General features: G+C 40.9%; 1 protein-coding gene across 4 annotated transcripts; it reads left to right on the forward strand.

Annotated features, from left to right (window-relative positions):
- On the forward strand, nucleotides 1-9,739 carry smarce1 (SWI/SNF related, matrix associated, actin dependent regulator of chromatin, subfamily e, member 1). 4 transcript variants are annotated; one of them, XM_050045519.1, is made up of 11 exons: nucleotides 1-141; nucleotides 1,237-1,287; nucleotides 1,604-1,647; nucleotides 1,973-2,077; nucleotides 2,928-3,008; nucleotides 3,320-3,451; nucleotides 3,674-3,845; nucleotides 7,205-7,377; nucleotides 7,483-7,584; nucleotides 8,137-8,398; nucleotides 9,415-9,739. In XM_050045519.1, the coding sequence occupies exons 2-11, from the start codon at nucleotides 1,281-1,283 to the stop codon at nucleotides 9,615-9,617; spliced, it is 1,281 nt and encodes a 426-aa protein (XP_049901476.1). In that variant the 5' UTR covers nucleotides 1-141; nucleotides 1,237-1,280; the 3' UTR covers nucleotides 9,618-9,739. The 4 variants fall into 4 exon arrangements, with proteins under 4 accessions (XP_049901476.1, XP_049901478.1, XP_049901477.1 ...); XM_050045521.1 differs by lacking the exon at nucleotides 1-141 and adding an exon at nucleotides 183-463 and having other exon boundaries at nucleotides 8,137-8,251; XM_050045520.1 differs by lacking the exon at nucleotides 1-141 and adding an exon at nucleotides 185-463 and having other exon boundaries at nucleotides 1,973-2,071.
- The last annotated feature ends 4,853 nt before the right edge of the window (nucleotides 9,740-14,592 follow it).

Genomic DNA, 14,592 nt, shown 5'->3' on the forward strand with positions numbered 1-14,592 from the left:
GTATTTTGCAGAGAAGATGATAATGTGGATCAGCTTTTTGCTTCTATGCAACGCAAGAGTAAACACACTGCATTGTGTTTCTGATCAATCTTATGATGATGCACATCTGCACCTTGAAGATAAAGCTATGTAGGTATAATGGTGAGTCCTATGAAGCTGCGCTGTTTTGATATCTCCTCTTTTTTCTGAATGGAAAGACTGATCTTGAGGAAAGAGATGTTTCTGATGTCACATCAATAAGTGAGAGCCGCAGCAGTGACAGCTGAGGGCGACGAGCATCGGCATCGAGGCAAAGCACAGCTGTAATGAGGAGAGGGTGGGGGTGCAATTCTGGAAGATTCTGCAGGAATCTTACGAGTGGACCCCATTTCATTCGTTTATTGTGGGTACTGTTTCTCTGAGCTAGGTGGGTTAGCCTTCCCTGTCAAAGCCACAGCTGTGGTGGGGACTAGAGCTTTTAATGGTGAGTTTTATGGCCATTACTGTAGTATAAATGCGTGCTTGCCACCGTCAATGTCTAAGGGAATTTATTTATGTAGACATGTTGTTTTGACTTGACGTTGCATGCTAAGAAAACCTCAGATGTCATTTTCCTTTTCATGTAGGTAGCTAGGCTATGTAACCAGCTAGCCGCCAGCCTGCTAACGTTAATTTAGCGTATGAGCCAAGCTAACAACATAACATCGAATTTCTATCTGTTGTTATAACATTATAATTGCAATTAAAGTCACGCATGTTAACTAAGGCTCTGTTTGTTGCTGGTGTCTGCGGCTAACCTAGCTAGGAGGAACATATCACAGCAGCTACATCACTAGCTACTAGCTAGCATGAATACATGCTAACGTTAGCTTGCTAGCTAACTTGCTACACGCACTGACAACGCAGAGATGTAGCGCTAGCTGTCAGATGAACGGTGGAAACCAGCCAGTCCTAACTACCACTGCTATTTCACCCATTACTGCATCCAAATATTCATAACATTTTGGGCGTTTCATCTAGAACAAATGAACGCTGTAACTGATATTTCCTTGCTAACATGAAATGCTATATCCAACGGTCTCTCCTGCCTGTCAGTGTTCACAGTGGCATTACGCTAACGTGGAGCTAAAGTCGTTGCTAGCCAGCGTCATCATCGGCATCTCTTTGTTTTGTGCCATGTATGAACCACCCTGTCAAAACAGTTCATCTCATCAATAACATAAAATGCTCTCCTACTCTAAAATGTGTTTATTGCAGAGCCAATGACTGGAATAGACTGAAACCGTCTCCTCACTGCAAAGATGTCAAGTAAGGATCTGGGAGTGTTTTAGCTAGTTGTGATATGAAGCCCTTTGTAGGTGATGATATTAAAATGCATAACCAGATCTGCTGTTTTCATAAACCTTTGTTAAGTGACACAACCTTCAGTATCACAGTTGTATCAAGCATTAACAGAGAATTGATGTCTGATTGGTCATAGATGGTGTTATTTCATTTAGAAATAAAGTTTTTATAGAAGAAATCACTGGGACATAGTGAAGACCAGCAGGTTAAATTGGAGATAATCTGTTGTATTATTGGACTGATGCTGATGTCTCATGTAGACCTTTTTCTTTTACAACAGAGAGACCATCCTACGCCCCTCCCCCTCCCCCTGCCCCTACAACAGTAAGTATTCCTAATTAGTGTAACACCAAATATTATTTGGGTATCGGAGACTTAATTTAAGTACATGCTTTAAAATATATTTTTTCCAGAGATCTGCTTTTCTGTTGTATCCACTTTACGTGCTGATACACCACTGCTTCTGAAAAGATGATTTCTTTGTAGCCTCGGCATGAATGCAAGTTTCTTTATTTTGCATTTTCCCAGCTTCTTTCATTGGTTTCTTTCTTTCTTTCTTTCTTTTTTTGGTCTTGGGTCCTCCCCTCCCCCTTTCCTTCTTTTATGTCATTTCTCTCATTCATATTTCTGTCTCATTTATTTCCATCAGCAAATGCCCAACACTCCCGGGTTTGTGGGGTACAACCCATACAGCCATCTGGCCTACAACAACTACAGACTGGGAGGGAGCCAAAGCAGCAACAGTCGGGTAACGGTATGATATTAATGTAGAGAAAATAAGGTGACCAAAAAAATGTCAGGCAGACGCAAGTGGAGGAAATAAAATCTGCAATCGCTGAACAGTATGCTTGCTTATTTAAAGGAAGACCCTGCAGAAGCCTCTCTGAGCAACAATGGCATCGGAGCTTTACACAAGATTGACCTCTGCTTTGCTTCGAGCAAATTACATTACATATATTTTTGCATTGCCACTGTCATAAGTGCAGATGCTGCAGAATAGCCAGAATGAGAAGCCTCACTCATTACTGAGAATGAATCTGAAATTCATTCCAACCTCCCTCTACCGTCTCCATCACAGTGCAGGCTGGCTAAGAGTCCATCTGTGTGTATTCAAATACCACCTGCCTTTCAAAGTCTGCGTTTTTGACAGCCATGTAAAGTAACCCATGCCATCAGTGTTGCCATGGTATTACAGACTCGCTGCATGGCTCTGGCTGCTGAGCAGTAATTTAGTCGCTGCATGCAAGCTGTGGTTGGCTGACTCTGATAATGGCATTATGGGCAAATCTCAGTTTAAGTGAGATTTTTTTTTTTTTTGTATTTTTTTTTTCCACAGTCAGCACTGTTCCATTGTACTCTGTGGGGTTCCAGGCTTGTGTTTGGCCTCAAACTGTCATTAATTAAACTGGGTTAATTGAAGTGATAAGAAATGCATCTTGTATTTTATTCTAAATCACATTTTTAAACAGTTTTATGTCAAATAAAATGCACCTGCACACAGTTTGATAAGATATACTCAACCTAGGTTAGCCAGAGAGTTTAAATGGATGCCCGGTCACTCAACAGCAACTGTGTCTTAAGGTGACTCTTTTTCTGTCTCTCAGAATTCCTCCGGAATAAATATCCCAAAGCCACCCAAGCCACCCGATAAGCCACTGATGCCATATATGAGATATAGTCGTAAGGTAAGTACACAGTTTGTAATTGCTGCCTTTGTTATGTGCTCTGCTGGAAGACAGGGATGCATTGCTTTTAAGATATTGTGTCAGCTCAGAGTAAGTAAGACGTACATTTTGTTTCAGACACAAGCAGTTGTTTATGGAGGTAGGTGTCTTAGCTAGGACTGTCTACATCACATAGTGGGATTTGTCACCTTGGAGATGGAGTTTAAAGCACACGGCCTCCTCTGGTTTGTGACCTCTCTGCAAAGAGATAACCACTTATAGCCCCTCCAACCCAACCCAACCCCACACCCATGTCTGGTTCTCATCACCAGGTTTGGGATCAAGTAAAAGCCTCCAATCCTGATCTGAAGCTATGGGAAATTGGGAAGATAATCGGTGGCATGTGGAGGGACCTCACTGATGAGGAGAAACAGGATTATTTGAATGACTACGAAGCAGAGAAGGTTGGTTGTTTTACAAGGGGTGTCTATGGGGTTTTTCTGATGGGTGCCCAGTAGATGTGTCTCCAACAGTTGTGGGTCCCTCCAGTCATCATTCCTTCCTTTCTTACACTCCTGAGTAAACCTCTTTCCTTATCTTGTCGTACTTGATAGAAACGAGGGTCCACGTTGTGTCTGCTTGCCATCTCTGTTTCCTCGACATTCCTGTCATCTTTTCCACTGTAGATTGAGTATAATGAGAGCATGAAGGCCTATCACAACTCGCCAGCCTACCTGGCCTACGTCAATGCAAAAAGCCGGGCCGAGGCAGCTCTGGAAGAGGAGAGCCGCCAGAGGCAGTCCAGATTGGACAAGGGCGAGCCTTATATGAGCATTCAGCCAGCGGAAGATCCAGATGGTAAGGCCAGTCTGCTAAATGCTTTGTCTCCCAGGGTTTAGAGCAGTGCGACAGAGCTGTAATTACCATAGCATGGCCACACAGAGTTGCCAGTCCACACACCCAGAGACTGTTATCCCCCCCCCCCCCCCCGTTTAAATCGTGTAGGTATTCTTTGCATTGGTTTAGATGTAATTGCAACATTTACATTCTTATCTGTGTTGTTTTAAAGACTGACACACACACATCAGACACACACACACACACAGAAGATGAAGTTTGAGTTACACCCACCTAAAGGAAATGATGCTCGTCTGGGGTCTGGCTGGGTCACAGTGGAAGATAATGATGTACAGGAAAACTGCCGATAAAACCATTTGCTATTTAGAAAAACCTCAGACCATAAAAATGTCAGAGCTGGTATCCCAGTGGGTTGTGTTCTCCACTGACTGCACGTACATCAATGATTAAATGAGGTTAAGCTCTCCAGGTGGCTACACACTCAGAGATTGTGCTTTATTAATAAACACAGTCTTAAAGAAATTCTACTCTAAGCTGCTATGTACTGGTTTCTCCTGTTCTGTTCTCAGCAGCATCAAAGCAGCTCTGACATAACATGCCTGTTGTGATAAGCATTCAGGAGGTGCCATGGTTTGTAAAATCTGTAATGCAAAATAACCTGAAACAACATTAGTTGTGTGCATAGTGTTGTTGTACAAATTAGTGAGACTGAATTTGTCTGAATTTTTGGACCGTAAAAGAAAATGAATTCTCAAACAGCACCTCCAGAATGTATGACCTCCCTTGACTGTTTCCTGTTGTGGTGTCAGACTCTCTGTATGAGCACCTTTGAAACTTTAAACATGGCAGATAAGATTCATTTCTGCTCTCTGGAAAGTTTCAAGGGTACACACATGGCTGCACATCAGGGACATGCGCAGGTGATCAGAGCGTCACACAGAGATCGTATATGATAGCGTTGAACAATGTTGACAAATGGAAATATAAAAGGGGAGCCAACAGGTAAATAAATATAACATAACAATAACATAATTTCCAAAAAAATGTATTGTTTAATATAACTGTGATCCAACTGTATATTTACCTTCTAAAAACAAAACTTTTTTTTTTTTTTTTAAAAATCCACTATAGACAGATTAGATTTACTCATTTGGTACGTAAAACCCTTCTTCAAATGTTCAAATTAATAGCAATCAAGTCACTGCTTCGGAATCAAACTTAATAATCACTTAATAATACTCTAATGATCTTGTAGATTCTCCATAACATGTCAGAGTTATCACAGTCTACGAAACAAGCCTCAATTTTTTCCACACCCACATGTGTTTGGTTAAGTATGTTTCAGTGTTCTCATTTACAGAACTTGTGTTGAAAAATAGTATGACTCACTGGATGTAGTCTGTGGCTATACACCTGCCAATTTCCAGCTATTTAGGCCAGCATTCTCCTCCCCTTATGCTATCTGCAAGTTACCTTTTTCAAATTCCCCTTCGCTACGGGAAACAACAACAACAACCTCCGAGCTAACAACCTACACACTGAAAACTGCATGTTTTGATGAAGGTTTCATTCGTGCAGTGGGGCATGCCTGCTTTGTTCTTTAGGTTAATTGTTGTAAAGATCTACAAAGAATAAAACAACTTGATAATACACTTTGGAAAAGCTCACAGGACTCTCATGCCCGATGTTAATCCAGCCAGTCAGAGTTGATTTGCCACATCTTTTTATCCTGGCAGCGGCATGCGCCAGTGACACTGACTTCACCAATTTACCGACCCACTCCACTTCACACAAGCTTCTTTGATATCGTCGTAATAATGTACTGCTCATTGTGATGTCAGTGCTTGCCTCCCAACGTGCCACACAAGCAAATTTTCCACCAAAAACAGTCCTAGAGCATTTTTGTCCCTATAGTGGAATACTAACAGATGGTCTCAGACCTTTCTCCAGTGCTGACATAGCACTGTGGAGACACAAGACTAGCTGAAAAGTAACAAATTATTTTTGTTGTCTTGCAAAGACATGTTTTGCAGTCAGTGCTCTCTTGATTGAGTCCTGAATTCTACTGAAAATATCGAGGGTGACTGTATACAGATACATTTATCGCCATATATCCTATAAAAGCCAGAACAAAGAACAATAGGAAGGGATTTTTAAAATATAAATTCACCAAAATATCTAACAGTTCAGGCAGATACAGTTCAGGTTTTGCCTTTACTCCGTAAAAGACAATATTCCCACTACGCTGTTTACATTGCTAATGAAAATAAATATTCCACTAATACTCCTGTTTACATTCAGCCATACATACTAAGATTAGCATGCCCTAATATGTCATTTATCACATCTAAATGTGAAAAGTGAACGGCCAGAGCTGCTTGTGCCTTTTTGCTTCTTTGTGTCAGGTTGTCACATACCCAAAAAAACGTTGATATCTGAATCTTGCATAATGTTTAGGTGCGTTTCTCCTTCCCAACAGAAATGTGGGCGTATATTTTGGGCATGCATCTCTACTTGCAGCCTTGCAAACTGTTGACAAGTTGGTTTGTGTACGATGTAGCAACGATGACACACAGGCAAGAGGTCATGTGTCGCAAAATGCAGTAAAAAACCCCAACTAAGATGCTTATTCTGAGTGTACTGTTCAAAGAATGCTAAAATCAAAATGATATTGGCATATCCCACGTCTTAATCTGAAAAAAGCTTCATTTGGAAAAAGGCTTACTACTGTCATCTTTAGAATAACAGTGGAACAGTTACTGTGTGTAACAGAGTCATTGTCAAAGACGCCTCTGAAAGTAACACAGCTCTGTGTTTTATTCTGCATTTGCAAAAAAACAACATCCATTTGGATCCATCTGGAATTCTTTATCACTGCAGTGTGGAAAAAGTAACAAGGGATGATTACTGTCTTAAATGTCTTTACTTTCTTGCACTATGATCCTGTATTTAAATGGAAGTGGAGTATACATGTAAGACAAAAAAGTACATTTGCTGACGAAGGAAAATTGCAGACTACATCTTGAAGCCGTCCACATACAGTGGGTTATAATTAACCGCTTGTCCCATTCGCCTAACAATAACGGTTGTGCTTTGCTTAAGGATGTATTTTGACATAATGGCCTATACTTAACTCCAACTCTGTATAAATATTGAGCAATATCCTCCGCATGTTTATAACGTCTTGATACAGCAGTATTTGCATAATTTTGTTTTGTATCACGTGTGCTGTAATTTGCCGAAGCCTCTCATACTTGTGGATGGTGACTGCGTAACACGTCTTCTCTTTGCCTGTTGACAGGTGTACACAAATCTATTTTCTAAGACAATCATAACTCAGATTTTTTTCATGTCTTCAGATTACGACGATGGGTTTTCAATAAAGCACTCAGCGGCGGCTCGTTTCCAACGCAACCACCGTCTTATCAGCGAGATCCTCAGTGAGAGCGTCGTCCCAGATGTGCGGTCAGTTGTTACCACTGCTCGCATGCAGGTCCTTAAACGCCAGGTCCAGTCTTTGATGGTACACCAGGTATGGTCATTATTCTAATCCTCACGTAATGGTGGCGCTTAGCAGACGGTTTTGTTTTTTATGGGTTAATAATATAATAACTGTGGTGCCTGTCTTGTGTCACAGAGAAAGTTGGAGGCAGAGTTGCTTCAGATTGAAGACCGCCACCAGGACAAGAAAAGAAAATTCATCGAAGCCACAGAGTCTTTCACAAATGAGCTCAAAAGGGTACGGCATCTTCTACATCAAGCTCGGTCATCACTCACTCGCACACAAGCTTCATTTTGCCTGTTTTTTTTTTGCGTGCTGCCTCGCATTCCTTACAGCCACCAGCTGCTGCTAACTCCATCCACATGTTCTGGCGATCATGTATCTGTCATCATTTACAATTTGCAGCCCCCATAATAACAACTTTGTTCTGAAATGAGATGCAGGACTGTGCAGTCAAGTGCAGTTTCCACTGTTCACAACAGGTGGTGCCATTTGTCCTTCACAGAGCTCATTGCAGCATCAAGTTACTGAGGCATTAAGAAGCAGCATTTTCAAGACTGAACTTGTACTGAAACATTGTTGTACTTATGAACAGAACTATTTGCTCATTCAGTTACATAATGTAGTTAAATTGTTGCTTTGTGTCCAACCTGCACGTGCATGTTCAGCCAACACTGACCTTTGTAAAGTGAAAGGCACATAATTTTAATGAGCATGCACAGCTTACTCAAAAGTGCAGCCATTGTTTTCTCATTTTGACATGAATTCCATCATTACTGTTCTTTTAAGCTTTGCTGTATGAAAGTGGAAGTGGACATGGAGAAGATTTCTGCAGAGATTGCTGCAGCGGAAGAGGCAGCCCGCAAACGCATGGCAGAACGTGAGAAGGATGCAGGAGACCGAGGTGCAAGAGAGGCCCCCACCTGTGTCTTAGCAGAGGAAGAAAAACACATTTGTGCAACACATGGCAACAAGTCCCAGCAAAATTCTCTCAGTGAAAGCAGCAACAAGGAGGGCGAGGAGGCAGAATCTAACACCACAGATACACCAGGTGAGCCACACTGGTCTTAAGTTGTGGCTGTGGTGCTATCTGACTCAGTTGCAGGGCGTCATGTTTTTTAAACATTTAAAAGGGATACTTTGCTGACTTCAACCAGCTTTGTATCATAGCAGCATGGGTAGCATGTGTAAATGAGCAATGTTAAACTTTCCAGCCATCTTACCAGCACCAAATTCAAGATCGTCTGTTAATAGCTGGCATATTGTTTTCTAGTGTGGTAACTCGCATTACGTCACCCACGTTTATCAGCCCAGTGCGGTGCAGTGCATCCTGGTAGTTATAGGTTTTCTACCTCTTGAGCAAAAGCAAATGCCACAGCCCCTTTTTCTCTGTTTTCTCTGGTCATATAGCACACATTGCAAAACGATTTGCATATTTCTACTGCATAGATAGTCTTGTGAGAAGACCATGTTTCCAGCTGTGAAATATTTCTTTAACATCATGTAATTTTCTTACTCTTTTGACTCAGGGAAGCCAACTTGTAGAAAAAACTTCCACACACTGTCTAACGATCAATCAATAATGATTTAAATGCGGCAACATTTCAGTAATTAGACCTTCATCAGGCAAAGTTTTGTAACATAAAAAGATTCCCAAAAGTTCTTAAGCATTAAGCATTTATTCTTAAGAACGTACTTATCTAATTTAAACTTTTTGGGGTATGTTTATGATTGTCACTAGGCAGTTTTTAATCTTTACTTCTTTATTCCTTCATCTCTGTGTATAATATTTTTGACTGTTAAACAAATTGGTGTTTGGTATTTACGCTTTTCCACTGCACATGGGTAATGTGACTGATTACAAACTCACAGCTACTCCTACTTAAGATGGCCTCTCGTTGTTACAAAACTGTTTGCCTGATGAAGGTATAGTCACCAAAACACTGCAGCATCAAAATCATAATTTTTGCAAGTTAGACAGTGTGTGGGAGTTTTTTTTCCAGAAGTTGTGTTCTGCTCGTCCCTCTCCTACGCACCTGTGCAAAATATTCCTTTGTTCTGACTCAGGGAAGCCGAAAGCCTCCGAGGAGCTTGAGGCTCCTCCGGGCAGTGAGGAGGGGACAGAGGACAAGGAGAGCGTCCCAGAGGGAGCCATGGAGGAGGGAACCAGCGACAGTAACACGGGCTCAGAGACCACCTCTGCTCAGACAGAAGATGCCCCGACTAGTGAGCTGCCAGAGGGGCCCAGCCGGGCGAGAACAGCCCACTGAGTCCAACACCTGACTGTCTGTGAACTGTAAGGCGTCTGTTGGCCTCTGACATCACCCTTCAGTAACATATATTGCACAGTATCATCTCAGTTTGTCAAAGCATATGAAGAACGTCTAGACAGGCTCAGTGTTTAACAAACAGAGCCAAAATGACGACAACTGTATCATTGTCCAAATATTTATGGACCTGACTGTATATTGCACAGTATCATCTCAGTTTGTCAAAGCATATGAAGAACGTCTAGACAGGCTCAGTGTTTAACAACCCTGAGGCAGAGATGATGTTTTAGTTGAGTTTAAAAACACCAAGCCTCACAGACATGCGCTGAATACAAATAAATGAAAAATGTAAAGCACTTGAAGCCGACGAAGCAGTGGTCCTTTTTGAAATTAAAGGCTGCTAAGTGCGCCACAAAAGCCTGCTTGAAAGCACTATATTTCCTCCATAGGCCTCATTGCCATTTGGAAGAACCCATACAAGCCCTCTTCAGCACATATTGATACATATCTCTAGCACTATGTCTGGCAGATCCCAGATCGTCGCAGATTAAGACTGGCTATATGAAAAAAGCTGTCACATGAATCAAACATTGCTCAGTGTTATATTTAACTTTGTCCTTTGTATTGTAGTGTCCCTGTTGCTTTTATTATGTTTGCATGTTGCAATTTTTTTAAGAATAAGTTGGCCTACTTGTGAAGAGCTGGGTGACCATCTCCTTGGCGGGAGAACATTTGTTTACTCTCTGTATCAGTATTACAGTGACAGTATTGTCTCAGGAGTTTGTAGTCATTAGTAGTAGTTATTTGTTATTTATTATCAGCATTTTTTATTATACTTGTGTATTGGTTGTCCCAGCCCATCCATAAGTATATCACATGATCATCAATGCTGTACAATGCTCAACTACCAGTGTTCTCAAGTTTGCTAGCTGTCAATCAAATCAAAAGCAGTACGCTTAGAACATTTCTGTGTTATGCTCAATATTGCAATTTTCTGCCTAAAAACTTTTAAATGTACCGTAATTGTGTACACAGTGTAACGAGGTTTGCTTAAACATGGATTTTCATGTCGTGAAACAGCTTGAAGAACAGTCATAAACATGCAGTCTTAAAATGAATTTCCTTTTTCATATTTATACCAATAAACTTTTCTACCCTGAACAAGTTTGTGCTTCAGTTGTTTTCAAAAAACATTATGCAAGGTGATTATCTCTGAGTATAAACAAATATAAATTTATATTTATGGTACAAACAGGCGTAATTTAATGGTGTTTCAAGACATTCAGAGTCTAGACTGGGATTGCCTGCACTGGCTCTCACCTCTGACATCCTGAGCAAACATGGAGGTGAATGAGCTGAAATGGTGGCGCTTAGCAGTGCTAGCTGTGCTAATGATGCTAACCGCACTGACAGAGCTAACAGTGGTAACCTGGGGGGAAACCTGACGTGGACAGTGCGCTTCTGTGAATATTATCAGTGGTAACCGCCATATGACAAGGTGTAAAGTGGTGGCAATTAGCTAGCCGGTGGGACATGAAGGGGAGGACTCGCGTACATTAACATGCATGTGTGCGAACTGGATACAATGTTCATTCCTATGAAAGTCTCTAAGTGGCGCATGAAGCCAAAAAAGTTCGACTTCCATGTATAAACTTACCTTGATCTTCCACTCTGCTTCTGCACTGTGTGGACACTTTCACCAGCAGAGTGCCTAACTTATAATTTAGCCCTCAACTAACGTAAATGGTGATAAAAAAAACTGAATCATGTGTCTCCTCTAGACTCTAGACTAAGTCAATGGGGGAAAGGTCTTGGCCCAGTGGCATCATGTGACGAAACCTGCGGTTGTAATTAAACAGTCTTACAACTATGTCAAATTGGCTTCAAAGCCCAGCGCTGTTCTTGGGGGCTTGGCACAGCTGGCTTAGCTACAAAACAAAGAACAGAGGAACTCGTATTACAATACGCAGAGATGGTGTGACCTCATTCTCTACTCAGGATGCCATTACTCCACTGTATCTTTACTAGCAATAGTTTGCTGCTGTGTTACTATTCAGAACCTCATATATACAGTAGAACCTTTAAAATGTACAACAGTGCTTTAAACATAACATTACTGTGAGCAGTTGTGGTGCATAAAAGATCAGGAACAAGCATGCTGCAGACAGGTATGCAGAAGCTTCAATCAAACATTCATAGTTGCATACAGTGTGCTTGCATAGCTACTTGTCCTTTGCACCGTATAGGTAAGGGAAGTGGGTAAGATGAGAGGGAATTGTTCTGATTTCCTGTTTTCAGTGCAGAACTAGCAATCCTCCTGAGAGACCCGTTTTGTTTTTGACACAGTTCAGTGTTTCTGCCTAAAACACTGTCCTGCCAGGAGATTTAAGCTTTATGTGTGGTGATGCCAGTGATTTGAGCCTGTCACAAGATGGTGTACTGATTAAAATTCATAGTACTAATGTTTTAAAGGTGAAACATGTGTCCTACATTGCAGCTTGCCACGTTTTTTACCGTGCGGTTAGCACCGGCTCGAGTGAAAGCTAGAAACCACAACCGCAGAGATACAGGTGTGCAGAAGCCTGTGCACATCTTTTGACTTAGTGGGCTAAAGGGTAGTGTTGCAAGGCCTTATCTGTCGTCCAGCACAACAAGGCCCTGTCGCCATAACACTGCACACTGTATGTACAGTACAATGGTTAAAAAAAACACAACCCTAACCCAACACTCATATACTAAATACTGCATAAAACTATTAAGTGACTGAGCATTTCCTCTTGTGAGTACAAAGTAACATTGAACATTAAGTGTTTCCATTTAACACACTGAAAACCACACACACACAAAAACTGATAAACCCTGTTCATGTCTTTAAAAACATACTGATACATATTTTGGTTATTAGTGTGAATACAAAACTAAATAGTGACTTACAGATACAAAAATCACAGACACAGAAATAAACAAAGAACAAAAGGTGGATGTACAACATTTAACAATGCAAAAAACAAAGCCACACAAACAAGAATGAACGTATGATAGCGGTAATAATGATCATAATAATTAGTAGTAGCAGCACGCAAAACAGTTGACAATGTATGAGAGAAAATAAATAAGTAGAATAAACTAGAATCACCACTTTGCGGTAGTATGCCTCTGCAAACCAGTCAAGCTGTACCCAGCAGCATAGGAGCTCTGTACAATCAGCACAGTTTTAAGGTGGACACCCAAGATTAGTGTCACCAGTTTGGTATCTGAACAAACGTCTCTTCTGTTCCTGAGTTATGATGTTGCATAATGGCCAGAAAAGTGTTTCTGCAAAACATTATGATGTTACACTGCAGTTGACCTTTGACCTTTTGGATATAAAATGTCACTTCATCATGTTAACTTTTGTCATAATTAACATATAAATTCTTAAGTTATGGCCAAAAACGCTTTGTGAGGTCACAGTGACCTTGACCTTTGACCTTCAACCACTGAATTGTAATTAGTTCATTGTTGAGTCCAAGTGGGTGTTTGTGCCAAATTTGAAGAAATCACCTCGAGGGTTTTTTGAAATATCACATTCACAAGAATGAGACAAACATAACGTGTGGGACTATGGATAGACAACCCTAAAACATAACCTGCTACAGCTATCACAGAGGCATAATAAAAATGTCAGGGGAGGATGGGGGTCCTTGAAAGCAACACTGACAGTGGCATGTCTGGACAGAACATAGCGCCCTCAGTGGGCCATCTAAGTCTGAGCTCCATGACATAATAGATGGTTTCTCCTGCTTTTTCAAATGTTGCATTCAAAATATTTTAACTGATATTGGGCGCATACCAAGTCCTGAGGAGGTGGCCAGCCCGTTGTTGGACTGGATCCCTCTGGAGCAGCCCCCAGGCCCCCAGGAGGGGGCCTGCTTTGTGAGAATTGGTAAGTACTGCAAATTCTAACATGGTTTAAATAAGAGTGGTCCAGTCCTCTGCCATCCTGTCCACACTGCCCCTGCCACCTGCAGGCGCCAGCAGCTATGGCAGAAGTGTCCATCCATGAAGGTATAGTTTTAAGGAGGAAGAATAAATGAGGGGAAACAAAAATAAAATAAAATAATAATAATAAATTAAAAAAAAAAATAAGAGGAAGGAAAAAAAATAAATAAATATATATATATATTACTAAATATATCAAGAGCAAGGGTGTGGGTACAAGAGCGTAAAAGACAAAAATGAAAGTTATGCAGAGTTAGGCTTGTGTGTGGGAGTGTATTAGTAACGTGTGTGCATAGCTATGCTTATTTTAAAATAGTGTAATAAGAAAGGTCCGGCAATAAGTACGGTAAATGGTGAGTATAAATATGAATATAATATACTAATAATAACAGCAATAATAACCTGACGGAAAATAGTTGCTGAGCGTTATCAGGTAAGTACTGCAGTGTGTGGGTCTGAGCTATCATACCTGTCACTATCTGACAAAAAGCCACAGGTTTTCGCTAATTTAACTGATTTCCATAAGATTCAGTTAAAGCTTTACATCTCAGCCCTGGCTCCTTCTCAGGTAGTTCATTTCATGGAAACACGAGTCTGTCTAACTGAAACAGATCAAACCCACCAAATGTGGTTGGTTTGATTAGAAATGCTCTGTATAAGTTGACACGAGGTGTGCATGTTTTTCTTGTGGTACACAATTACGATATACTCAAAACACAGGTAGGGACTTGAAGCTATGAGGTCCAGGAAGTGGTAATAATTTTATCATTATCTGACATAGTCATCAGTCACCATATTACTACAATAGCAGTTTGAACAAAATGAAAAGCACATTGTAGCACCAATTGTTGAAAAATAACCATTTTTTGCTTCACATGTTAAATTGAGTCTGTGGTTTTCACAGTTCTCTCACATGATTCCTCAGAGCCGAGGAGAAAAGTTTCAGTGCAGCAGCCTTTTTTTTTCATTTCAACAAAGGGAAACCACCATCAAA

This window comes from Epinephelus moara, chromosome 5 (genome assembly GCF_006386435.1).
Source record: "Epinephelus moara isolate mb chromosome 5, YSFRI_EMoa_1.0, whole genome shotgun sequence".
In the NCBI taxonomy this organism is placed as follows: domain Eukaryota; kingdom Metazoa; phylum Chordata; class Actinopteri; order Perciformes; family Serranidae; genus Epinephelus; species Epinephelus moara.

Excerpts from the sequence above, each read along its gene's own strand:
- smarce1 (XM_050045519.1), top strand. Across the intron at positions 3,846-7,204 it reads GCCAGCGGAAGATCCAGATG|ATTACGACGATGGGTTTTCA; the intron begins GTAAGGCCAGTC and ends TCATGTCTTCAG. Across the intron at positions 8,399-9,414 it reads TAACACCACAGATACACCAG|GGAAGCCGAAAGCCTCCGAG; the intron begins GTGAGCCACACT and ends GTTCTGACTCAG.